At 46.7% G+C, this 26,384-nt stretch overlaps 2 protein-coding genes across 2 annotated transcripts; one reads left to right on the forward strand and one right to left on the reverse strand.

The window, feature by feature from the left end:
- Nucleotides 1–3,633: 3,633 nt before the first annotated feature.
- LOC123411271 (AIG2-like protein D) lies at nt 3,634–7,272 on the forward strand. The gene is made up of 5 exons (XM_045104201.1): nt 3,634–3,908; nt 4,534–4,606; nt 6,075–6,167; nt 6,288–6,371; nt 6,868–7,272. Exons 1-5 carry the CDS (start codon nt 3,760–3,762, stop codon nt 7,021–7,023), a joined length of 555 nt encoding a protein of 184 aa, XP_044960136.1. The 5' UTR covers nt 3,634–3,759; the 3' UTR covers nt 7,024–7,272.
- Nucleotides 7,273–7,596: 324 nt separating this feature from the next.
- Nucleotides 7,597–16,771, reverse strand: LOC123411269 (auxin response factor 19-like). Its single transcript, XM_045104200.1, has 14 exons — nt 16,159–16,771; nt 15,407–15,525; nt 13,769–13,867; nt 13,633–13,689; nt 13,376–13,531; nt 13,199–13,283; nt 12,810–12,900; nt 12,479–12,643; nt 12,246–12,368; nt 11,948–12,023; nt 11,733–11,862; nt 9,129–11,071; nt 8,446–8,636; nt 7,597–8,133 (listed from the first exon to the last, which is right to left on the reverse strand). The coding sequence occupies exons 1-14, from the start codon at nt 16,250–16,252 to the stop codon at nt 7,932–7,934; spliced, it is 3,531 nt and encodes a 1,176-aa protein (XP_044960135.1). The 5' UTR covers nt 16,253–16,771; the 3' UTR covers nt 7,597–7,931.
- Nucleotides 16,772–26,384: the final 9,613 nt, after the last annotated feature.

Genomic DNA, 26,384 nt, shown 5'->3' on the forward strand with positions numbered 1-26,384 from the left:
TAGTAGTAGAGCGGGTGCCACCCCGCGCTACTACTTATTATCTGTGGCGCGTGTCTTTTACCCTGCGTTACTAATATTAATTTCAAAAATAAAAATAGAAATCTTGATCCCGTGCGTGTTGTCAATGGCAGAAATGGTTCGATGCAGCCACGATAGGGGTATTCGGAGGCGCGAACGAGCGGCGACAAACCTGATTAGGCGGCGGCTGCTGGAGAGAGTCTGGATCAAGGGCAGAGCAAGGCGGCGGCGTTGGGCTGCTCGCAGCCAAGGCAGAGAGCCTCCTGGTCATCCATGGCGACAACCTGCACGGTCATGGACATGGGAACGTGAGTCAAACCAAAGGGAGAGAGATAAAAAGAATAATGACAGAGAGAGGAAGGAGATGTGGGGAGCAGCGGGGCTGGGCACCAGTGGTGAGGTGCTCCGACGTGGTGGGATGGAGACGTCGGGGAAGACCAGCGAGCTCCTGAACGCCGGCGACGCGAGGTGGAAGCCTATTTTGGATCCCTGGAGGAGGAGATGCGCATGGGAAGGAGGTCCATGTGAGAGCCTATGGAGAGAAAGGGGCGAGAGTGAAGAGAGAGAGAGAGGAAGGGTTTGGGGGGAGGAGATGAAGATTTCATGGCAGTTAAAACCATGTACTTAGTAGCAGTGTGGGGTTTATACCCCTCGCTACTACTACGGCATGTCCCCGGGGCACAGTGGAGACCACTTAGTAAGAGTGTGGGTTTATAGCTCGCACTTCTACTATCAACTTAGTGAGGGGTTTATACCCCTCACTACTACTAATTAGCAACAGCGGGGCCCATATACTATCTATAAGGTATTTCCTAGTAGTGATTCCATGTTGTAGTCTCGGTCATTGACGGTGTAGTTGCACGGTGATGGTTCCCCATTGCAAAGCCTCTTGAACATGGGAGATCGTTGAAGCACGTTAATGTCGTTGCGAGAACCCGAAATTTCAAAGAAAGCATACCAAATCCACAAGTCATGTGATGCCACCGCTTCTAGTATGATGGTGGCCCTGTGGTTGGACCTTGATACATTCATCACAAACCTTTGGGGCAGTTCTTCCACTGCCAATGCATGCAATCAATTGATTCCGGCATTTCTGGAAACTCTCTGAAGCTAGAGAGTTGTCGGATGTACCGCCGTGTCTTCCGGGCCGGTGACGACGTCCTCGGTGGTGAGGATGGGACAGAAGACTTCTATGTCGGAGTTGGCGGGCACAGGCTAGGAACGGAGACAAAGTGTGCACGGCAGCGGAGTTGCGTGACGGACGACGCGGAGGAGGAAGAAAAGAGCAAAGTGCAAATGGATCCGACAGTTCTGCCGGGTGGATTTGCCGCAATTTGCGATGGGCTCACGTTATTTGGTCTGGCATGGCGGGCGTGCTCGGGCGCTCCCGGACGCCCCCATATCCTCTCTATATTTGGGCTGGATATGAGGGGTGCCAGTCAACCCTAGTGTTTGAGGCCCATTTGAGGCGCCCAGTTGGGTCGAAATTTCATGGGCGGTCAATGACCGGGGGGCCTCCCCGGGCATTTGAGACGATATGAGTGGCCTGGATGTAGATTCTCTTAGGGAGTCATATTTACTAGGTCCTGCTATAGATGCTCTTAGAACCCCTCTACTAACCATATCGAACAATGGTTGGCCTCTTCGGACAATATTACTCTCAAAACATGAATAGAACCTCCAAATCTCAAAGGAAAAATACAAGCTGTTACCCCTCATGTTGATTTCTTAATACGCCTCATTTCCAAAAAAAAGTCTAGGGTTCCTCTGCCTCCCTGTAGGTGGCACTCGTCTCTAGTGTCCCTAGGCCTATGGTCATTATGGCATGGTGGATCCGTATCTTTGTCAGTGAGAGAGCTCTTTTATGTTTTTTTTAGTTTTGTTAGGGTTTTTGTCTTGCTCCGGAAGGCGAGATGACGGCGGCACATTCAAGATTGAATAAGGTTCTTCCCGCCTAGCCTCCGCCCTGATGGTGCGTCTAGCATCGTTGGTGGACGTGTGAAGGTGTGTTTGTCTTTGGTGAATCTGCTCGGATTTGATCATCGTTTGTCTACGTTCATGTGTCTTCAAGTTGGATCCTTTCGATCTACGCTACTCTACGATGATGGTTGTTGTTGTGGTGTGCTGGTCCTATGTGGCATTTCCATGAAAACTTTCGAACTGTCTACTATAATAAGTTTTACCCGGCTCCCGCTCGTTTCGACGCTTATAATCGTCCTTAGATGGTTTATAAATCTAGATAAAAAATTAGTATTTCTAGTGTTTGTTGTACTCACATTATTGAAAATGAATAGATTGAAAGTTTTTTTCGCAAGAAGAATCTCATAGAAAAATAACACACTTAATTCTGCAAAAGCAACTTCTTCTTTTTTAGGAAAAAAACAACTTCCTTTTAGGAAAAAGGCCACATGGCATATACTTCCTCTGTTAGTACAAAATTTAGTCATTTTTGAGCCACTTATTTTGGAACGAAAAAAGTATTAAGTAGGGTATATCCTTAAAAGAACGCCCTTTCAAAAGTTTAAAAATAAATCCAAGTCCTCACGGCCTTATCCTTCTTGCATTCATCGATGGCATGACGTGAACAAATTTACTCGATTATACAAAGCATGATCTTAATCTGTTGGTCAGAGGCTTCCACGCACAAAAATTATAAGAGTTATCTAAGTTGTGTTAAGAAAGATGAGTGTATGTGAAGTTGATGCACTGTGTTTAAAACAATGCACACTGAAAAATTTATATGAAAAGCGAACTCACGAGTGAATGGACGGTTAAGAAGACAGTGGTATTTTCTGGAGAGTTCAAGTCACAGATTAGACATTGGTGTTCGTATTTTTTTGAATTTATTTTGGATATTTTGATGAAATGCATTTAGGGGTAGGAAATGTTCTCACCGACTATGAAGACGTGTATGCCGACATTATCAATCTTAAAATGACGTGTCGATTCAGTCTTTGAAGATGATCATAAAAATGTGTGCGTTCCTATGAATAAGGGTATATTCATGTATATAAACTACTTTGATTGCATTATGCTAAAAAAATACTCCCTCCTTTTCGGTTTATAGGGCTCATCTTAAAAAAAAATAGATTTTCACTATATTAAGCTCATTTTGAGTCTAATTAAACTAATGTGCTTTGAGTACCACGCCATATTTAATTCATAGAGATTAGAAAAAGGAAATTAGTGGACAAGCATGCATTTTTTTTTACATTCATCATGCAAGTCCAATGAAAAGGGCGGATGCTACATTTATTGCCTCGGTAATTGAATACGTGGGAAATATTTTATTGGCTAGTTGAAACTAGTGACATCCATTCATAATTCATTTTGGTTGATGAGATTTTAGATTTAAGCCCTATAAATCGGAAAGGAGCGAGTACGAAAATTATTCCATCCAAAGCAGATATACTAGGAGTATTATTTTTGACTCGGTCTCTCAAAGATGCTCATAGAAATAATGTGCATGCGTTTATAGAGATAAGTGTATGTGCGTGTACATGAGATGGCGTTTGCATCTGTAATTGTGTTTGAAAAAAATATTATTTCCTCAATTAAAATTTTGTACTCGTATTTAAAGAGCGCGCTCGCTGTGCTTGCTCACGCAGCAGAGCAATTGACAGCCCACCACAGCCTGAGCTCGGTCTCGGTCGTACGTATCCATCCCTCTGTGGCACGCCAAGTGTCAGCAACAAGCACCCAACCCCCTCCTCCCCCCGCTCATCTCCTGCTCCCGAGCCCATGGCGGCGACTCCTCCTGCCGCCACCGCCGTCGTCGCCGCGGGCGGAGCGCACAGCGTGTTCGTGTACGGGAGCCTGATGGCGGACGAGGTGGTCACCGCCATCCTCAAGCGCGTCCCGGCCTCCTCCCCGGCGCTCCTCACCAACTAGTACGGATACCACACGCTCGCCCCTTTCTTTCCCGCTCCCGTCATCCTCGGTGGTTCCCGATCCCTGCTTCACCCCCACCAAATAATCCTCTCTAGCCTCTAGTCATCGCTCTCGCTTCCCCTGTTATGCTTGTTCGTCGAATTGACTAATTGATGTGCTTGGCGACGAGATCGTGTTTTTGATTAGCCAGGGATTGACCGAGTGATCACAATCCATTCAGTACCCAATATGCGGTGATAAAACAGCCAACTTGTACTATGTAGCTAGGAGCTCTAGGATAAAAATGGAACACTATGTGGAAGCTCGAATTCACTGCAATTTGAGACCCTTAATGGCCATAAATGCAACAAAGGACTTCATGTTTGACATGGGAATCCTGAACTTGCCCGTGTTATGGCAGGACCGTTGTCCATTTCTAGGTTTTAGAATTGATAGGATTTCTTGTGCTCGTACCGGTAACAAACTGTCTTGAGCAATTAAACATGTATGGAGATGATCTGCTGTTCTTGTTGTAATTTGACTCTTGAACTAGAGCTCTTTTTTACACTATTCTAGTTCTCCATCCATATTGATTTACTTCCAAGTTGGAAGCTAAGTTTTGACATCGGATGCCATTCTTTGCAGCCACAGGTTTAACATCAAGGGTCGTATTTATCCAGCAATCCTGCCTGTTGAAAGCAAGATGGTTGCTGGAAAGGTTTGTTAACTGTTTAACTGTTCTACAGAGCTCAGCTGTTTATCATTTTTTCCTTTTTGTCATTTTTCTACATTTACAGATTTGTTAATAAGCTTATCATTTTCTCAGTTGGCTGTACCCTGTTCCCTTGGTTCCACCGCTGTCGTTAGAGCATATAGTTTCTCTCTGCTTTTAGGCCAACTCCACCGCACGACCCCAAACGGATGTCCGGTTTGGCCGGATTTTGTCCGTTTGGGGCGGCAATGTGTTCGCCCACGTCCGCTTCTGACCGTTGGGTCGTGCGTACGCCCACTGTGCGGCCGCACCCCAAATCATATCCGTGTTGGACGTGATTAAAAAAATTAGAAAAACTTAAATAAAAAGTAAATAAACGCAGTTAAAAAAACTTAAAACATAAAATTAAGGGTCACGACCACAAAACGGGCCAGTTTCACCGTCGTTGACATAATTAACATAAATAAAAAATAAAAAACGCCCGTCAATGCCGTGGCCGTCGCCGTCTTCAATGGCCGCCGGTGTCGTCGTCGTCGCTGACGAGGTCGACGTAGGCCGGCGGTCCCTGGTGCGCGGGGGCGGGCTGGAAGCTGGCAGGTGCCTGCACCACCTCCTCCCGTGGCGAGGCGTCCCGCTCCGGTGACCGCGGCGGCGTGGGGCACCAGTTCACGCCCCCCACTGCGTGCGCCATGGCTGCGAGGCGGCCGGCCGGCGAGTTCGAGGCTAGGGTTTGGGGTGTCGGGTTTCGAGGAGGCCGCGGGGTGTAGTGGGAAGTGTGGACGACGACCGGTCCACGGCTTCCCCATTTAAGAAGGACCGCGACCGTTTCTTGGGCGGATGACAGGCGGGCCCGGCCGCTCGTGCGCATTGATGTGGGCGGGTGGGAGGTAGGTGGCCGCCTGCCACGCGGCCCGGAACGGACGAGCGGGCGTCCGTTCGCTGTCCGTCACGACCCAAACCCCGCGCAAGTTTGCGCTCGAAATGGGTCGCCCCGGACACAAAACGGACAAGATGGGTCCGGGCCGTCTCGCGCTGGGCCAACCAGTTTGTCCCTTTTACCCCAAACGGACGGTGCGGTGGAGTTAGCCTTACGTGTCTGGTTTCTCAGGCTTTTCACCCCAGAATAGCGAAGTGCTGGAGTTTTTATTGTAAGTTTAAAATTGTTAAGTCAATAATTTTGGGGGAGTTCGGGCCAACAAGCTTCTCGTTCTTAAAAGTTGCTTTGGTCAGACAGTTGGTCGCGTCTAATTTTGTGTGATCCAGCATTTGCTCTTGTTATTACTAAATTTAGAAACTCATATAATTTTGAAACCATGAAATTGTTGTAATAACTGCATCTGTTTCTGTGAAGTCAATTTCTCACTTGGCTTGGACCGTTATGTGCTATAGTTTTTTCTCCTTTTGCAATAAGGCCAATCGTTTAGCTTTGATTCCCAGCTACACCCTTTTCCTACTTATGCTTACTGCTCTGCAGGTTATCATGGGCATTTCTGATGCAGAACTCATTGTCTTAGATGCATTTGAGGATTTTGAGTATGTAAGGAGAAGAGTTCAGATATCACTCACCGTAAGTTTATTTTCAACTGAAGTGACCCGTTGTTCATGGTCTTGCTGTGATCAGAAACTGTTTGAAGCTGGTAACTTGTCGTTTTAGATGGTTTTGCTCAAAGAAAGTTTGGCATTACAGGATACTTCAGAGACAATGCATGCTGACACTTATATATGGAGTGATGCAGAGGATCCAGATCTGTATGGTGAATGGGATTTTGAGGTGAGGGTGTCTCATTTCTTTGTGATCTATTGATGCATCTGATTTCAGTTCTTTCAGTCCCGCACTTGATTTTTGGAATGAACACATTTATTGTGTTCCCAAGTCACACTGCAACCGAACCCTTTCTGATCAATAATACAAATGTTGATAGATTTCACCGAAGTTATGAGTTGTGACAGAAGAATCACAATACGAATGTTTGCCCCATAAGATTATGCTAATGTACACAATGAACCGCACTATTTATGATGAGCTCATGTAGGTAATTTTGCTTCTGAAAGAAAGTGTTAACTCCATTTTTATGTTCATATTCAGCAGAGAGGGCTGACTGCCACCTTTTTCTGCCCATTTGAGAACAAAATGCTTCTGTGGTTGTAGTCTACTATGCATTTACTCTGATAATTTTCAAACCGATCGGTTTCCACTATTTGTCGATGTGAATTTTGCTTTCGGGGACAAATTATTTGTTGCGTACTAATTACATCAGCCACTATAGGAGTGGAAGAGGCTTCACATGAAGGATTTCCTAACGATGACACTTGGATTCATGGATGGATTCGAACGGCCTGAACACAAGACCCGGGTCGAGACCTACCAGTCTTTCATGCACGAGCATGAACAGCCTAAATCGGATACGCAGGTCGAGAGTTGAGTTCTTCGATCGTTCTTCATGGAGAACCGATTCATCAGTGTGTTGTATTAGTGTTATCCGAAACAGCTTATATCCTCAGATTTGCGGATAAGATCTTTATAGCTTATATCCTCAGATTTGTGAATAAGTTCTTTATAGGATCATTCTCACTAGAACAAATTAGAATGCAATCTCTTCTGTGAGACCCTTGACGATCCAAGTAGTGGTGCGTATCAGAATAAAATCTTTTCTGTGAGAATTGAGATGAAATATGTGTTGTTAATGCATGAAGTTTTTGCATATTTACAACTGATTCTCCAATTGGTTGTTACTGGGTGGATTCGTTTTCATGCTGAGAGGTGCTATCAGAAGGTTTTTGAAGTAAAATTGGCCAAAAATTATCTTCTTCGTGCAGTGTTTAACCTGTGTTTTTTCTTACAGAAAGATCGAAAACAAAACCCTGAATGATCAATCATTCAATGATGTATCCTTTAAATTTCTATGTTGTGCAAAAGCTATTTTTGAATTATATCAGGTTGTTTTTTCTTCGTCGTGTCCAGATGACATCAGACATCAAAGTGATGAATTGCAAGGTAAAAAAATATAGCTTCCGCAGATGCTAACTTGAGACTCATGGAGATCTTAAGAATTTCCTCACAACAGAGGAAGCATCAGGTAACTACAGAACTTGCCTTACCAATAGTACAACATATCCCCCCTAACCCTCTCCAATTCTAGGTAAGCTTAATTTACCCATGCCTACTTCCTTTCTTGTAACAACTACACATATAAACATAACACCACTAATCCGATGAGCCGTTTGCGCTCCAGGATGTAAGCTGACAGAATCTACAACATCCTGGAGCCGCACACCCAGGATGTCTACTTAGACCGACGCCATTGCGGTGTGTATAGACTGGTAAATTAGGTCATTCAAACTGGTCGTATGAACCGGTGGAAGGGTTGCCGGAGTTCTGGTCACAGCGAGCCTTCCAGGCATTGCCCCCACCTTCCGAGCTGCTGCACGCCTGGTTGGGGACAATGCTGCTCCCCAGATCGCCGTCCAAGCTCATCTGCTGCACTTCCTGAGGCGAAAGGATCCTGATGCACTTCACGCAGTTGACAAACTCCCTGTACAGCCAACATCAACAACTACGATTAGCGCAAAAATATGTGCAAGCATCAACAAAAACACAAGTTCAATTTTGTATATGCATTTCGGTCAGATTCATTGTTCCAGTAGACCATCTTTCACATTGTCTCTACCACTTGCATATCTAGTACTCCCTCTGTGAAGAAATATAAGACCTTTTAGATCACTACTTACAGAGGGAGTATTTTACCACATTGACTAGTATATTATTTCAGAGGCGTCCAGATATATGGCATTCTGAGTCAATTCAGAGTTCACGCAAGCATAAATGGGAGGACCGATGAACTTACTCCCAAGGGTCGTCGCCAAGAAGTAGGATGTCATCCTCATGATCTCTGTAGACAAGTTTCCAGCCAATCCTCTGTCGTTCCTCAAGTTGCCCCTCTATGCTAAACATTCGAGCCAGAGCCTGCTTTAATTCCTCGTATCCAGCGTATTGACTAATGTCGATAGACCGGCCCACAGCTCCACGTTTATAAACCTACACAGACCGTTAGGTTAGGCAAAGATGCAACTGGAAAAGGTACTCATGAATATGAGAAAGAGACCAATGCTTTAGTATAGAATTGGCCACACTGATCAAGTTACAGCAACATCCCGAAACTATTCAACTTATCAGATCTACCTGAGCATCTCATGAACCACACATACACAGATCAAATGTGAACATAATCATTTTCCATACATGACAGTAGTCACATTTTACACCTTGGGTGTACCTTGGTGAAGACTAGTTATGTAATTCATGTTGCTCATATGAGTATTTTCCTAACATTTAAGAACATGGTCAAGGGAGATTGATCCTTTGGTTTATAGTTCAGTATTTCATCTTCCAACTATGTTACCATGGTAAATTCAAAATGAAGATACGCTTCTTGGTTATTTCATAGGGCAAACATACTGGACATTATAAAAGATAATGCACTGAAAATAGCATTCAATATTTAGGTGAAAGAAAAGGGAAGGCACTAACCTTCGTAAACGTCCTCATCCTCTTCACTGGGGGAGCAGGCGGCCAAGAACTTCTGTTCAAGAAGGTGCCATCGTTGATTCCAGAGTCAATTGAGTTAAACGCCATGTCTGACGCACCAAATGACTGTGAAACCATGGAGGATGATATCTCTTGCTGGGCATCCTTTGGTATTCTATAGCTGTTATCAATGTCTGTAGAGATATGATTTTCATACTTGACAGCATCAATCCCATTCGTCAGGAAGTCATCAGTTACCATAGGGAAGCCCACATGCCCATCATTGCTAATTCCAAACAATGCATTATTACTTGGAACTTCAGCAGGAATTTCAGTATCTGGAGGTGCATCTTTGAACAGCTGCTGCTGAGTAAAGTTGGACATAGGGAAATTTGGATGTAGAAGTCCATCAGTCTGGGAAAGCCAAACTGAAGTTGCTGAAGAAGCTGTTTCTAGATAGTCTGTCGGAGCTGCGTTGTTCGCAAAAGTTTGGAGACCAGCTCCTCCATTCGGTAATTTTGAAGACATCGTATTTTGCTTTACATTGGAATTCAACTTTGGTAATTCCTTTGTCATTCTTTGAGCTCCTGTGACAGCGTCAAGGGAGTTTGGAACTGACATGGGAGCACTTGAGTGGGGTGCCTTCTCCGTGTTGATCATGCTAGAATATTGGTCCCTACCAGTGACTGGTTGTAGAAGATGACTACCATTAGCAGTGGAAGGGGATGTTGAGCAAGAAGGGATTTCTTCAGTAACTACAGAATGTGTAGCACCAGGCATCCTTAAAGGGCTTCCATTTGCTGAACCAAATTTACGCGATGTGGTCAAAGGAATGGCAGCTTCTAAGGTGTCTGCAGGCAGAGCTTGCTTCTGTGGAAGCTTCTGTTGTGTAGTATCTGGCTGCATGGGTGGTGGCAGTGATGCTGCCTGTGATGGGATTTTTGTGCTTTGTTGAGGCATCATCTGTTGCTGGGAAAGTGAATGGGAGCTTGACAGCTGCTGTTGCATATCCATAAGTAACTTCTGCTGTTCTTGGATCAGAGGTAATTGTGCAAGGGTAATTCCAGGTTGGGACAGCAATGCTTGCTGCTGTTGCTGTAGCTTTTGCAGGAGTTGAAGCTGAAGCTGCTGATCCGATAACTGCAGCTGCTGATTTGACAGATTTGGTAGCTGCGCAGGCATCTTACTGAGTTGATGTTGTTGATGTTGTTGTAACTGCTCTTGCTGAATTAGAAGCTGTTGCTGCTGTAGAAATTTTTGCTGCTGCAGCTGCTGTTGCTGTTGCTGATGTTGGTGTTCTTGTTGTTTCTGCTGCTGCTGCAGTTGTTGTTGCTGCTGCTGTTGGTGTTGCTGCTGCTGCTGCTGCTGATGGGACATGAGCGGCTGGCTGACGGATGGCAACTGATTTTGAGATGTATGTGGCTGCGGCTGCTGCTGCTGCATCTGATTCTGCACAACGACCTGAGCTTGGGCAAGATTGGTTTGAGCTTGGCTCAAAGGAAGTGCATAGTTCATGGACTGCTGTTGCCTCTGAAAGTTGCTTGCATCTTGAGTCTGTTCTTGTTGTTTGATGCTCATACCATTCTGGTTCAATGGAACGGCAGCCTTGGACAAATCATTGTTCGGCTGCATTTGCTGAGGAAGTTTGGGCGAATTAAACTGCATGTTGTTCTGTTGCAGAAGCTGGTTCTGCAAGCACAACTGCCTCGACAGTTCACTGGAACCAATATTTTGCATACTGGAGTTAGTTATTGACCGCAGGTACTCGGACTGCATGGCTGTATTTGCAAAGGATGAGCTCTGTTGCATATTCATGTTCATCCACTGAACCAAGCTCAGACCAGGCATTATGGTATTCTGTGTCTGAGGATCCTTTATGCATATCTCTTCACCCAGCCAAGGCATAGCCCTCTTCCAGAGATTCTCCATTTCTGAGGACTCGTCATCTGTAAGTACACAACCGGGATCAATTTATGAGCATGCGTAAGCCCAGTTCGATAAAAAACTTGAGAAATTAGAACTCACAAACTTTGGTTGGATCTTAAATTCAGATAAGCACATAATCAACTAAACTATTACTACATGAGAAGATTATCCAGAACCATTTTGGTGTTGGACTACAATAAAATAATGGCTTGTCTAGCTATAATGCTCCATCATAAATATGTTTTCATGGCATGGATGCTGGATCCATGTATATGAAAACAAAAATGGTAGTCTGATAGATTCTCTAAAGCTCAAACATCATTGTTTTCCCAAGGATCGCAGAGTAACGATGTTCTTTGCAAAAAGGTAAGTACTAGCTTTAAATTAGGGCATCTAGACGAAGGTATCAGAGATATAGATGCATATACTCCGTCCTAAAATTCTTGTCTTAGATATATCCATATTTAGCCAAGACAAATTTAAGACAGGAATTTTGGGACGGACGTAATACAATATAACACTACATCCACACAACCACCACACCCCTGGAGCGGGCCTACTTTCCCAACTGTGCAGTCAAAATATAACATGATTTAACTATTGTCATCCTGGATCACCAACTCATCAAATGGTAATTGAGAAGATACAAAATAAGTGGCGCTGAGGTAATCCCAAGTCTACCTAGTTGTCTGGGACGCTTCGCACCAAAAAACGGAGGCGGGCATATGAAAAATGGAGCAGCGACCGGTTCAATCTCCCAGATTGAAACTCTGTTCCGTCGTTCACCTGCTGCAGATTCATCCCAACCAACCTGTTCAAAGAAAAGTTCTTGGATCAGCAGCAGAAAGGGCTGGGTGACGTAAAATAATGCTACCCAATCTAATGACTGAACCAACCTGTAAATTACGCCACTGAGAGTTTTTCCATCTTACAGGATCTAAATCATTTATACCAGTTATTGTGCCCATGTACCTGCAACATGCTAACATATGTCAGGTACCAAAAGGTTGAAAATTGGAAGGAGCGCTCAGTCTAGTCATTTAGTAAAAGCATCACCAAACCACACTAAGCTAATCATATAATATGGAGTATATGGCAAGATCTACATGAATCTTTTTTTTTCAAAAACGAACATACGAAGAATATGAGTAGCCAATAACTTGAAACAGAAAAATAAAATGAGCAATAAAATACCTTCGTGTTCCTAATTCCTCAGTTTCAAACATCATGCGGAAGCGCATACCTAAAGATAATTGATTACCATAGACAGCCTTCTGATACTTAGCAAATGGGATAACAAATTCTGTAGGGCTGGCCCTGAAAATACAAGGTTTGGATGTCATGGTTTGAAATATAATTTTGATTCACCAAGATTGAGCTAATCAGCAGTTAACATTCGAATTTGGACATTAAGTTACAGAACTGACCTTGGGTTATAAAAGATGGTAAATGGGCTATTGTTGGCAGCAGCATGGGCTGCTGCAGCAAGAATGCCTATATGCATGCTGTCACTTGAAAGGACAGATGATGATATGTTAGTTGGTTGTCGATTAGCACGCCTGATTCCTAGTAGAAGTTGCTGCCTTTCATCCCTACAGATATATTAAAAAATGAACAAGGAACAGTCTCACCGTCAATTTACCATGAGTAATAAGTAGGAAAAGATTTATGGAACTGTAAATGTTAACAAAACCAGTATCTCCAATATACTTCTTTAGTTGAAACTTCAAAGATATATTGTCAGAAGATGCGCTGTACCTGACAAAAATGACAGAATCTCCAGCAAATAACCTCTTTCCACTTACAAAGAGACTCCAGCCAGTTGTAAGCAGATGTCTTTTAGGCTGACCTGCTCATGACAAAACAAAACTACGGTTAAACATTTGTACAGACATAATACAAACATACAGAAAATTTCACATCAACAGCATTTACAAGTGACAAATGTTCAGTATCGAGTAAGAACTATAAATTTACATCAAGAGCATTTACAAGTGACAAAAGTTCAGTATCGAGTAGCAAGTATAATTTTTTTATCAACTGCATTTACAAGTGGCAAAAGTTCAGTATCAAGTATCAATTATAAATTATAGTTGATAGGATCCTATTCGAGCAGGAAAGAATTCCACGATGCCGAGACTTCTTACCCCTATATATGTGACGGAATGTCCACACGTTATCATGCAAATCCCTAGCTTGTATCTCTTGAGCGGGTGGTTGCATTGAGAAGTCCTAGAAGAACACGAAACAACAAAAAATTTAATCAGAAGGACAAAGGATACATAAGATAAAGCAAATGAATTCGAACTCGAATCTTTACATACAAGAGGTGGAAATATCTTCTCTGCAGATCGGCGAGGCACAGAGAAGCCTCCATGCGTACTAGTGTCACTAGCAGTCAGTGTCTTACAGAAGAACTCATTCTGTGGCCTTGCTTGTTTGAGAGCTAGCTCTGATAGCTGCAGCGCCTCCTTCCCATACTGATCATAGTTAAAACCGATCAAAGTACAAATAACCATGTTAGCATACCGGAACAAAAGGGAAGTTGTGAGAAGAAACGTCAAACAGATGGGACACTTACTGAGGTAACTGGCTGAAGAGTCATTCGTGCATAAACTTCATCTGTTTCTAGGTCAGCCTGAAAACAAACATAAATCCTTTTAGCATACATGATCACAAGCAGAAACACAACAAATAAGCATGTGGCAGTAGATTACATGTAAGGTGATATTGTGCAGTAGGCAGATGAGCTTGGATGGAAGGTTCGGGTAGTTTGGAACATGGGCGTCGACATCCTTCTGCATAGAAGCTGCAACCTGCCACCAAATGGAACATGCTTAAACCCCAGAGCCAAGCAACCTAAACATAATCCGAAATTCAGTGGAGGAGATACTAAGTAGGACCGCAAACTGAAACCAACAACAACCCACAGGAAGAAGAAGAGTCTGTCACACCCTGATTATTATTGCCTTAAATTGCAAGCTTTTTTTTTCTGCAAACTGTACATAAACTTCCAATGGGATGAAACTATAAGACACCACTTTCCACTTCTGAATCCAAAACATGTTGCCTAATTGTTATTCTTCTTTCTGCGGCCTCAGTGATATCATGTGATGGAAAGTAACCTGGATTTAAACATCATCACGCTCAGGTCGTGATTTCAGTTTTATGACACAGAACAGGAAAAATCAGCAAGTGAAACCATTTGAGAGGATGCATGCAAAGGGAAACCAATGGCCCGTACAGAATTAGGCACCTCCCGAGCCCCCTGCACCATCCTTTCCAAACCCAAGCATTTCATCACCCCGATCCCCCAGGCTTGCTCGGAACAATCTCACCCCAGCGCCAAATGCAAGAAAGGTGCGGCAGAACATGCTAGTACTAAATGCCCCCGGCACCACCACCCAATCAATGCAAGAATTCGTTGGAAGGTACTGGTACTGGGTTGCTTCATCCACCAGACAAAGAGAGCAAGAGAATGGTGCAACACACCAGAAGCCCATAAAAGATGGGGGCCGGTAGGGCCCCAATCTCCCCCAACCACTTTGGCCACAAGCTTAAAATCGGCAGCAAACAGACAGAGCAAGGTATAGCAGTGGTAGCAAACAAACTTATTTAGTACATAATACTCCCTCACTCCCGAAATAAACTTATTTAGGTACATAATACTCCCTCACTCCCGAAATAAGTGTCTCAACTTTGTTCTAGCTCTAGTATCACCAAGAAAAAACAAGAGAGTATATCAAGGGGGCAGTGATGGTATTTGGTATCATATAACCAGGAAAAAGAAATCAGCAATGGGTGAATCAAGGGATTTGTGGGGAACAGAATATGGGTGCTTTGAGAAAGTCGTCAAGGAACCATTCCTGGAAACAGTGATCTGATGGGGGAGAAAATGGCAAGTGACTCTCGAACACTCAAGCAGCGAAACATCACGTCATATCAAATCAAATCGAGGATAACCACGACTCGCACCACCACTCAACGAAATGGAGCACCGCACATCGAATCACCAGAGATAACTCTCTCTTAGCAACAGTTTCAGGATGGCAGAAACGAACCTTGGCCACACAGGAACGCAGCTCAGACGGCTCCAATTATTTATTTATTTTAAAATCATGATAAAACAAGAGCCGAACTTTGCTGTTGCTGTTGGATAGCTGATGAAGATCAAACAATTAAATACTTGATCGGCAGCAAAGAGACGATTGAAGGGTCAATCAAAGGCAAAGGGGAGCCCCAGGCAGAAGGAATCCGTCCACAGAGACGGACGGGGCTAGCAAACGGACATCGGTAGTAGACAGAATAATCTGGAGAAAGCAGCATATGGCGGGAGAGAAACAGGCGTTTTTTACCTGCTCGCTGTGGCCCTGTGGGAAGTAGACGACGAGGCTGCCTGCCGGCGGCAGCTGCACCAGCGGTCCCGCGCAGGCGTGCCACAGGTCCGAGTTGATCGCCGGCGCCTTCTTCTCCCCTGCACATCACCGCCGAGTCCGTCATCAGTAATGATAAACCAAAGAAAAGACGAGCCTTCGCCACCAAATGAATCTATGGTCGAAAAACGAGAAGCAAATGCATCCGGCTCCGTCGCCGCCATTGCTACTTGCTTCGGAGTGGCGTTTGTTTGGTCGGTTGTCACTTGTGTTTGCGGCTAGCAGCGCCCTTGATAGCGAAGCCGTGACAGGAACGACGCCGCACATGGCGCCTCTCCGTGATTCTTCCAACCCTTGAGAGGCCCAAATGCAGTAATACGGCCAAAAAAGATGGAGAACAAAAACAGCGCACGCCGTTTAACCACGCTCGTCTCCGGCGCCGGCGGCCGGCCAGCCGCGCAGGTCCGGCAACTCGTATTTCCAAAACAAACAAACAAAAAAACGCGACAAAACTGGAGAGCATGTAGCGAAGCCCCATGTGCGAACACGCACGGGAAAAGACCGCGTCACCTTTGGGACCTGGAAGGGCCAAGAAAGAAGAGGCCGCCGGAGAACAAAAAAAAAAGGAGGAGGCTTTCCGATCCCCCCCCCCCCCCCCCCGGCGCAGACCGCCATGCCATTGGAAGAGAGGATGCAGGGGAGGGAGGGCGGGGAATCAGCAGTAGCAGTGGTACCTTCGCATCCGACCCCGGGCACCGCCACGGTGACCGCGGAGCCGGCGGCCGAGCTCGGCGGCGGCGGCTGCTGCTGCCGCTCCATCTTCATCATCTCCCGCCTCAGACCGTCAGACGCGCGCCGGCCAAGCAGACGAACGAGCCGACCGGATCAGCTGGTCTCCGCCGGCGAGAGCTGCTGGCTCAGAGAGGCCCACGCATGGCCGCGCGTCGAGGCCGCCTGTCGGTCCCGGTCGCCGCCGGAGGAAAGGCGGGCAGGCAGGCCACGCCCGTGCGCGCGCGCGTGTTCCCTCCGACAGGCGCGGGGCAGGGGGACCGGGGTGGGGGGCGGCGAGCACGCGGCGCCGAGACCGAAGACCTGTCTCCCGCCCGGGCTGCTACCCGGCTCTATGTGTCGACTGTCGAGAGAGGAGAGAGGGGAGGGGGGAGGGGCCGCCGCTGTGCTGCGTGATGATCTCTCTCGCTCTCTCTGTCTCTCTGTGTTCTGCTCTTGCTTGCTTTGGTGGTGTCTGTGTGCAGCAGGGCCGCGTAGTCTGCGCTGCGCTGCGCCTGCGGCTGGGCGTTGGTTGCTCGCTCGTTTTGCTGGTGCTGCCTCGGCTGCGCTGCAGGCTGCTGCCTCGGGCCACGAAAAGTTTTTCTTATTGTCCGTGTGGCGTGGCCTCGGCGTCCGATGAGAGGGAGAGGGGGAGGGGAGTACGGCCGTGGTCAGCCCCCCCCTCTCTGTCTTTCTCTCACTTCCACCGTCCCATTCCCACCCGGTTTGTCCGATGGTTTTTTCACTGTCCTCTCGTTTTGTTTCCTTCTTCGTCCACGGCCCCGCTGCCGTTTCTTATCTTCTCGCCCTTTTGACAGGGAGCACTGGTAGTATAAAATGTAGTGAAAAAATATTACTCCGTACTACAGAAAGTAAAAGGACGATGCTCTCTTCGGCCGGCCCCGCGCGGGCCGTACGATCCACCAACCTCCGCGCGTCCGCATCGTTAGATCTCCGAACGGTTAAAAAAATTATAGCAAAAAAAATAATATACGTAATCGTAGAAAAAACAAAGATGATGGTGCTTGGTAGCAAAATTCAAACGTCGGTTGTAACAATTATCTATGTGACCGTGTATGCAACTTTTTTTAGTTAACGGTTGCAGCAAAAAATGATGTGGGTTGTACCAAAAATTAATACGGTTGTAGCAAAATTAAAAAACGCCGGTTGTAACAAATATCTATATGACGGTGTATGCAACTTTTTTAATGAACGTTTGCAGCAAAAAATGATGTCAGTTGTAACAAAAATTAACACGTTTGTAGCAAAAGTAAAAAAACACCGATTGTAACAAAAAATCCGACGAACTGGAGTTCCAACCAAACGTATATGCAACTTTTTACTAGACAAATGTAGAAAAAAAACGCTTGCAGCAAATATGACGCTGGTTGCAACAATTTAAACGAAAAAATGTTGCATGACAAGTCGGCGGACGCGCGTGGCCGGCAGGCGCACCGACCAGAAACGTTTCCCAAACTAAAATATATATTGATTTCCCACTAAAATGTAGCGCAATGGATTTCTTAGCGAAAATTAAAATTCTTACGGGAATTTGTTTCCTCAAAGTTCCATTGCAACAGTGTTAACGGATCCTTCTCCTCAAAAGAAAAAATAAATCCTCACGGCATCTCGGACATTCGGACGTCCGCATACGTTCAGACCAAACCGTTCGAACGTCGTCCAAGCATCGTAGGACGTTCCACGCCCCACCGGCGCCCTTACCCACCTTGGAGTATATCGTCGTTAAGGCCAACTACACCGCGAGACCCCAAACGAACGTCCGGTTTGGCCGGATTTTGTCCGTTTGGGGCGGCAATGGTTCGTCCATGTCCGGTTCTGTCCGTTGGGCCGCACTCCAAATCATGTCCGTGTTAGACGTGATTAAACAAATAGCAAAACAAAAATGAAAAGTAAATAAACGCAGTTAAAAAAACTTAAAACATAACATTAAGGGTCACGACCACAAAACGGCCCAGTTTCACCGTCGTTGACATAATTAACATAAAAAAACGTCTCTTGATGCCGTCGATGTCGCCGTCTTCAGTGGTCGTCGGTGTCGTCGTCGTCGCTCACGAGGTCGACGTAGGCCGGCGGCGTCCAGAGGTGGTCCGGTGGGCCGTGGTGTGCGGGGGTGGGCTGGAAGCTGGCAGGTGCATGCAGCACCTCCTCCCGTGGCGAGGCGTCCCGCTCCGGTGACCGCGGCGGCGTGGGGCACCAGTTCACGCCCCCACCCCCACTGTGTGCACCATCTCCGGCGTCGTGCACGACCAGCTCCACTACTGGCCCACCAGATCCGGAGGGAACACAACCACCAGGGCGTCCTCCATCACCTCTCCTCCTCCATCAGCTCGAGGATGGCGACGTTGCCGGCCGCAGAGAGGGCCATCGCCTCCTCTAGGCCCGGCCATTGGCGTTCATCATGTGTCATCATGGAGTCCTTCATGACACACTGCATGAGTCGGGCCTCCTTGTGCGCTGTCAAGCGAGGAGGTGGAGGTGGTGACGGAGACGGGGAAGGCGACGGCGTGGGCGTGAGGCCGCGCACCTCTCGTGCCCGCCGCGGCCCCGACACCGTGCCGGTGAAGTACGAGGTGCGCTGCACGTCGTGCTCGTCCCTGAGCCACGTGTCCCAGAGGGTTGAGTCGGCGGCGTACCTGTCGTCGTAGTACATGTCGTCGGGGAGCAAGCAGCGACGGCGCTCGATCTCGTCGCGGCGCGCACGGCCGCTCGTCGGCACCGACGGGATCGGGACCCGGTCGACGGAGACGAGCCAGTTGTTGGGGAGGTGGACGTCGCTCCACGGGACAGGCGTCCTCGTCTCCTAGTAGCGCCGGCATACTGCTACGGCGCCAGGAATCCCTGGCGGCCTCTTGACCTTCCGTTGGTTTTCCCTTGAAGATGAAAGGGTGATGCAGCACAGGAGCACTAAGTATTTTCCTCGGTTTGAGAACCAAGGTATCAATCTAGTAGGAGAATCGCGTCAAGTCTAGAGTACCTACGCAAACATAAACGAGCTTGCACCCAACGCTATAAAGGGGTTGTCAATCCCTTTAAGATTGATTGCAAAGTGAGATCTCAAGGCGGAAAGTGCAACGAAGTAAAAGAGTAAGGCTGGAAATATGATGTGGATTAGACCCGGGGACCATAGTGTTCACTAGAGGCTTCTTTCAATTCATGACGATATCTAAGGCAATGATCATACATACAAGCATCACGTCCGAGACAAGTAGACCGATACTTTCTGCATCTACTACTATTACTCCACACATCGACCGCTATCGAGCATGCATCTAGTGTATTGAGTTCATGATGAACCGAGTAACACCTTAAGTAAGATGACATGATGTAGAGGGATAAACTCAAACCAATGATGAAAATCCCATTTTTTTACCCTTGATGGCAACAACACGATGCGTGCCTCGCTACCCCTTCTGTCACTCGGTGAGGTCACCGCATTGTATGAACCCAAAACCAAGCACTTCTCCCATTGCAAAAATCATAGAGCAAGTTGGCCAAACAAAACCCATAACTCGAAGAGAATTACAAGGATATGAAATCATGCATATAAGAGATCAGAAAAAACTTAAATAAGATTCATAGATAATCTGATCATAAATCCACAATTCATCGGATCTCGACAAACACACCGCAAAAGAAGATTACATCGGAAAGATCTCCATGAAGATCATGGAGAACTTTGTATTGAAGATCCAAGAGAGAGAAAAAGCCATCTACCTACTAGCTATGGACCCGTAGGTCTATGGTGAACTACTCACGCATCATCGGAGAGGTCATGGTGTTGATGAAGAAGCTCTCCGTATCCGAATCCCCCCTCCGGCAGGGCACCGGAACGTGCCCCGGATGGGATCTTGCAGAGACAGAAGCTTGTGGCAGTGGAAAAGTATTTTCGTGGATCTCTCGCGCAGTTTTGGATTTTTTTCTAAATTTATAGGCAGAAGAGGTAGGGCAGACGAGCTACAGGGGGGCCACAAGCCTGCTAGGCGTGCCCCCCTGGCCGCGCCTAGGGGCTTGTGGGGTCCCCTGGTGGCCTCTGCCTTGGTTCTCAAGTCCCGTGCGTATCTTCTGTTTCAAAAAAATCTTTTCGGAAGTTTTATTCTGTTTGGACACCGTTTAAAATCCTCCTCTAAAACGGGTCAAAAACACGAAAAAAACAGGAACTCGCACTTGACACCATGGTTCTAAATTGCCGGCTATTATCAGTTATAGCTGTCGCTATTGCTGTTTATGCGGTGTCCAGCAATTTTGCTTTCCTTCACAATCTTGCCGCTATAGCCCGCTATAGCCTTAAATTGCCCAGCTATAGCCCCAAATAGCTCATTGAAAAAGCCAAGCGCTAAATCCAATAGCCGGCAATTTAAAACCTTGCTTGACACTGAGTTAATAAGTTAGTCCCAAAAAAGATATAGAAGGCATACAAAACATCCAAAGTTTGACAAGATGATAGCATGGAACCATAAAAAATTATAGATACGTTGGAGATGTATCAAGCATCCCCAAGCTTAACTCCTGCTCGTCCTCGAGTAGGGAAATGATAAAGACTGGATTTTTGATGTGGAATGCTATCTAGCATAGTTGTCCTTTGTAACTTCTTTCAATTGACATGAATGTTCACATCCGTAAGATTCAAAACAATAGTTTGCTATTGACATGAAAATAATAATACTTCAAGCAAACTAGCAAGGTAATCATGAACTTTTGAAATAACAAGGCCAAATAAAGTTATCCCTACAAAATCATGTAGTCTGGCTATGCTCCATCATCCCCACACAACTAATTTAAATCATGCACAACCCCGGTATTGGCTAAGTAATTGTTTTCACACTCTTACTTTCTCAAACCTTTTTCAACTCTCACGCAATACATGAGCGTGAGCCATGGATATAGCACTATGGTAGAATAAAGTGTGGTGGACGTTGTGAGACAAAAAAGGAGGAGATGGTCACATTGACTCGACGTATCAAAGGGCTATGGAGATGCCCATTAATAGATATCAATGTGAATGAGTAGGGATTGCCATACAAAGGATGCACTAGAGCTATAAGTATGTGAAAGCTCAAAAGGAGAACTATTGGGTGTGCATCCAACTTGCTTGCTCACGAAGACCTAGGGCATCAGACCCCGGGCACAGCCACGGTGACCGCGGACCCGGCGGCGGCGGCTGCTGCTGCTGCCGCTCCATCTTCATCATCTCCCGCCTCACACCGTCAGGCGCGGGCTGACCAAGCAGACCAACGGGCCGACCGGATCAGCTGGTCTCCGCCGGCGAGAGCTACTGGCAGAGAGAGCGTCCTGCATGGCCGCGCGTCGAGGCCGCCTGTGGGTCCCGGTCGCCGCCGGAGGAAAGGCGGGCAGGCAGGCCACGCCCGTGTGCGCACGCGTGTTCCCTCCGACAGGCGCGGGGCAGGGGGGTCGGGGTGGGGTGGGGGCGGCGAGCACGCGGCGCCGAGACCGAAGACATGTCTCCCGCCCGCGCTGCTACCCGGCTCTATGTGTCGACTGTCGAGAGAGGAGAGAGGAGAGGGGGAGGGGCCGTTGTGCTGCGTGATGATCTCTCTCGCTCTCTCTGTCTCTCTGTTGCTCTTGCTTGCTTTGCTTTGGTGGTGTCTGTGCAAGGCCGCGTAGTGTGCGCTGCGCGTGCGGCTGGGCGTTGCTTGCTCGCTCGCTCGTTTTGTGGTGTTGTTGTGCTGCCTCGGCTGCGCTGCAGGCTGCTGCCTCGGGCCACGAAAAGTTTTTCTTATTGTCCGTGTGGCGTGGCCTCGGCGTACAATGAGAGGGAGAGGGGGAGTACGGCCGTGGTCAGCCCCCCCCCCTCTCTCTGTCTTTCTCTCTCTTCCACCGTCCGATTCCCACCTGGTTCGTCCGATGGTTTTTTCACTGTCCTCTCGTTTTGTTTCCTTCTTCATCCACGGCCCCACTGTCGTTTCTTATCTTCTCTCCCTTTTGACAGCGATTAAATTATTATATTTTTATTTAGTATAAGAGCATCCTGTAAGGATTAAAATATTTTTTTATTTAGTTGGATGAGAGAGAAGAGGAGAGAGAAGGAAAGCGGGCTCTTCGTGAAGAGTGAGCACTATCACGTGCTTGTAGGTGCTTTGTGAGATAGAAAAATGGACCATATATGATAAAAGTAGTACTCTTTTACAACTACCTATTATACAAGCTAGCTATAAGATAAACTACAAGATGGTTTATAGCTAACAGTTAGCTATACTATTAATCATGCTCTAAGATGGTTTATAGCGAGCAGTTAGTTATACTATTAACCATGCTCTAAGATGGCTTATAGCCAGCAGTTGGCTATACTATTAACCATGCTCTAAGATGGATTATTGCCAACAGTTCGCTATACTATTAACCATGCTCTAAAATGGCTTATAGCCAGCAGTTGGCTATACTATTAACCATGCTTTAAAATGTAGTGGGAAAATGTTAGTACTACAGAAATAAAGTTCATATTCCGTAAAGAAAATTGCAGTGGAAAGATGTTGCTACATAAAGTAAAATATATATCAATTTTACATTAAAATGTACCGCAATGGATTTCTTAGCAAAAATAAACAATTTACGCGAATTTGTTTCCTCAAAGTTCCTTTGCAACAGTGTTAATGGACCCTTCTCCTGAAAAGGAAAAAAATAAATCCTCAAGGCAGCTCTCAGACACTCAGACCGTCGAGACATCGTCCAAGCATCGTGGGACGTTCCAGCCCCCACCAACGCGCTTACCCGCCTTGGATTACATCGTCATTATTCGTTAACCCATGATCCCTCCGCCCCTTGCCGACGCGTCTTCGGGGACAACACGCCACGCATGTCTACGGTAAAATTGCCATCGAAATCTTCTGTTCAAATTATGTTGTGTTCCGGAGTGATTCAATGGTGCAGTACTCGATGATGAAGAATGAGTTGATATGCGATGCGGTAGTTGGGATATGCGGACTTTGTAGGCAGGAATTCAAGGATCCTTCTTTTTTAATAGTGTGTGCATACTTCGTTTCATGAGAAAAATAGTTCCACGTCCTAAGGTATGCACTTCGTCTATAAACGCAATATGAAGTCGATATTTCACGTCTTGCAACTCCGTCAAGAAATTTGTGGTCCAATTCATCTAGTGGAGACAATGTGGCCATTAGAGCATCTGTAGCACACCTCATATAATGCCCCGATCCGCAAAATAATCGTTAAAATAAGGGTCAGAGCGAGAAATGTTGTGAGACTAGACACCGCAAACGCGTTCGACCCTTAATTATTTTTGAGGGGCGCGGCAAAATCCCCTCCTCAACCCGCGAAAGCACATGTTTCTGCCTCACCTATACGGTGCCGTGTATCGCCAGGAAACGGTTGGCGGGACGGACATTTCAACCCGCGCCCTTCCCCACCCATTCCGCCGCCCGGGCTGTCATTGGTTCCCCCAGTCCATCTCGGCTCTGGAGCGCCGCTTTCAGCCAAATCTTCGAGGCGAATCGCGTCGCTGGTGTGCCTATGCCCTCTTCCGTCGAGCCAGCACCGGCTCCCCCGGATCCGCCAATCCACGACGGCGGGAGATCCACCGTCGGAGATAGACCTGAGCCTTTGCGAGAAGTTTCTGGTCAAGGATTCATCCTCTTCGAATGACTAGGATGTTGAGAAGATGCTTCTCACATTTCGCCAGCAGAGCTTGGTGATGGCCCTTGCCATAAAGGAGCACGAAGACGAGAAACGAAAGAGGCGATGTGGATCCACAATCGGTCGTCTTTGCATTCCTCGGAATCGCCATCTCGGCAACGAGATGTTGATACGAGACTACTTCGCCTCCAATCCAACATACCCGCCGCACCTCTTCAAGAGAAGGTATCGTATGCGCAGATCCCTCTTTGTTAAAATTGTTGAAGCTTGCGAGGCAAATTGTCGTTATTTTACTCAAAAAAGGAATGTCGTGGGCTTGAAGAGATTTAGTGCATATTAGAAAATCTCGGCAACTATGCGTGTAATTTCATACGGTTTTCAGGCTGACTATACCGACGAGTACCTTCCCATTGGGGAAGATAGTACAATTTAGTAAGTTTATAGGTTTGCCAACGTGATTGTTCGTGTCTTTGATCCTCAATATACTCGGGCACCGAACGAGGAAGACACGAAAAATTTGATGGCATATAACGAAAGAAGAGTTTGGTCTCCCATGTTAGGAGGCATAGATTGTATCCATTGGACTTGGATTTTTTTTTCCAAAAGCATGGTAGGGAATGTATTGTGGCAAGTCTCGTGATGCAACAATTATGTTGGAGGCCGTAGCTTCACCTGATTTATGGATTTGACATTGCTTTTTTGGTATGTCGAGTACTCTAAATGATATCAATGTGTTGCGACGGTCTGATTTTTTTCCTAGACTTGCTAGTGGTGATGCTTCAGCTTGCAAGCACACTATCAATGGACATGAATACACAAAAGGATACTATCTTGCAGATAATATATACCCTTCTTGGTGCACATTTGTGAAGAGCATCAAAGACCCTCAAAATAGGAAAGAGTCTGAATTCGCAAGGGCACAAGTGGCAGTCCGAACAGACATTGAAAGAATATTTGGGGTTTTGCATTGTTCGTGGTCCTGCTCGGTTTTGGGGCAATCCAAAGTTTTTATCATTGAGAAGACCATGGCATTTGAATCCCATGTTTTTCCTATTCCCATGATTTTACAATCTTGTGAATCAAAGAGTCGCATGTTCATCGCCGTATTGCATGGTCAATAATCATCATAAAAATGAGACGTTATAATGTTCACCTTTCAGACATTGTTTTGGACACGTGGTAGGCATGATCCTCGGCGACGGCGTTGGTGGTCGTAGGGTTGATGAAGGAGGTGGTGTGGAGGCGGCGGTAGATGGAAGAGTTGTTGGAGTGGGAGGATACGATAAAGGCAACTCCAACGCACGACCTCAAAGGGACGTCGATTTTGCCCGGATTTCGTCTGTCTGGGGTGGCAATGGGGCGGCGTCCACCCGGATTTCACGATGCGTCGGCCATGCGCCCAACTTGCGGACGCATCATCTCGTCCGCACACTTTTTTTCGCGCCATTTCTTATTGTTGTAATCAACGGTTCTTTGATACACTGGAGTATGTTCACCAAATCTTGACTAGAATAGCAAGACCGAAGAAACACAAGAACCTCCAGAAGATATTTTATATTCAACTTCCACAGCTCCTCTCGCAAGTTGGATTAGTATCTTCTCGATGCCTTCAATGTTGATCTTCGGATTCTCGATCAATTACACGTTGCTTCTTTGCATATAGTCTCATTTCTAGCCTATATTCTAGCAAGAATTGATCAATAGATCATTGTATTTTTCTTCCTAATACCAAAAGTTGCATCCTTCCTACACAATAAAAAATTTGCGTACAAGCAAAATGTGTCGAATCTGGGAGCAAAACCGAATGAAACTAGCAAATACCCCATCGTTTTTGTAGCTGAACACATATCGGTGATGTTCTGGCATTGTAGTCATGCGGCGCACGATCTTCCGCGGACAATCATCACACTTTATGAGCGGCAACGGATAGCCAACGAGCCTTTGGGCCAGCACCGAGCCCGGACGACAGCCATTGTTGTATTCGCCGGTGAACATGCGACGAGGTAGATCCGAGCGACTAGAGGCGAAGTCAATACCTGCAGGTGGCATCGGGGCATTGTCGGGGCTGTGCGGTCCGGTACCCAGCCAATCCATAGCACGACGTGGCCTTCGGCAGCCGGGTGAACTCAAATCTAGTCGGGCCCGCTCCAAATCCTCGTGAAAGGACTTAGTGGTGAAGCCATCGCAACTATGTGGCGACTCAAAGGGGTTGATCGGGAACGAGAGACGAGTTTGCCCAGGTTTGGTCACTCCGATGGGGGTAATAGACTACGTCCTGCTTTGTGTGGTTCAACAGCTCAGCCGTCAGAGGTGCGACAAGGATAGGGCGACCGTGCGACCGAGATGGAGAGTGGCATGGCTGAGAAAAATGGCGGCCATGGCGGCTACAGACGAGAGGGGAGTGAATCGGAGGTGCGATTGGAGTGGGGGAAGGGGGGTAAAAAATGGTGCATGTGTCCCCGACGGGCGGGCCATGGGAGGAACTTAGCTTCCTGTGGACAACTACGAGCTTCGAGTGACCGTCGGCCCATCTCTGGACGCCACCGCCCTACGTCAACCTCGTCAG

This window comes from Hordeum vulgare, chromosome 7H, assembly GCF_904849725.1.
Source record: "Hordeum vulgare subsp. vulgare chromosome 7H, MorexV3_pseudomolecules_assembly, whole genome shotgun sequence".
Lineage (NCBI taxonomy): Eukaryota > Viridiplantae > Streptophyta > Magnoliopsida > Poales > Poaceae > Hordeum > Hordeum vulgare.

Excerpts from the sequence above, each read along its gene's own strand:
- LOC123411271 (XM_045104201.1), top strand. The coding sequence starts at position 3,760 with ATGGCGGCGACTCCTCCTGCCGCCACCGCCGTCGTCGCCGCGGGCGGA. Across the intron at positions 4,607-6,074 it reads GCAAGATGGTTGCTGGAAAG|GTTATCATGGGCATTTCTGA; the intron begins GTTTGTTAACTG and ends ACTGCTCTGCAG. Across the intron at positions 6,168-6,287 it reads GAGTTCAGATATCACTCACC|GATACTTCAGAGACAATGCA; the intron begins GTAAGTTTATTT and ends TTGGCATTACAG.
- LOC123411269 (XM_045104200.1), bottom strand. The coding sequence starts at position 16,252 with ATGATGAAGATGGAGCGGCAGCAGCAGCCGCCGCCGCCGAGCTCGGCC. Across the intron at positions 12,369-12,478 it reads ACCATCTTTTATAACCCAAG|GGCCAGCCCTACAGAATTTG; the intron begins GTCAGTTCTGTA and ends TTGTATTTTCAG. Across the intron at positions 11,072-11,732 it reads GAAGCGTCCCAGACAACTAG|ATGACGAGTCCTCAGAAATG; the intron begins GTAGACTTGGGA and ends GTGTACTTACAG.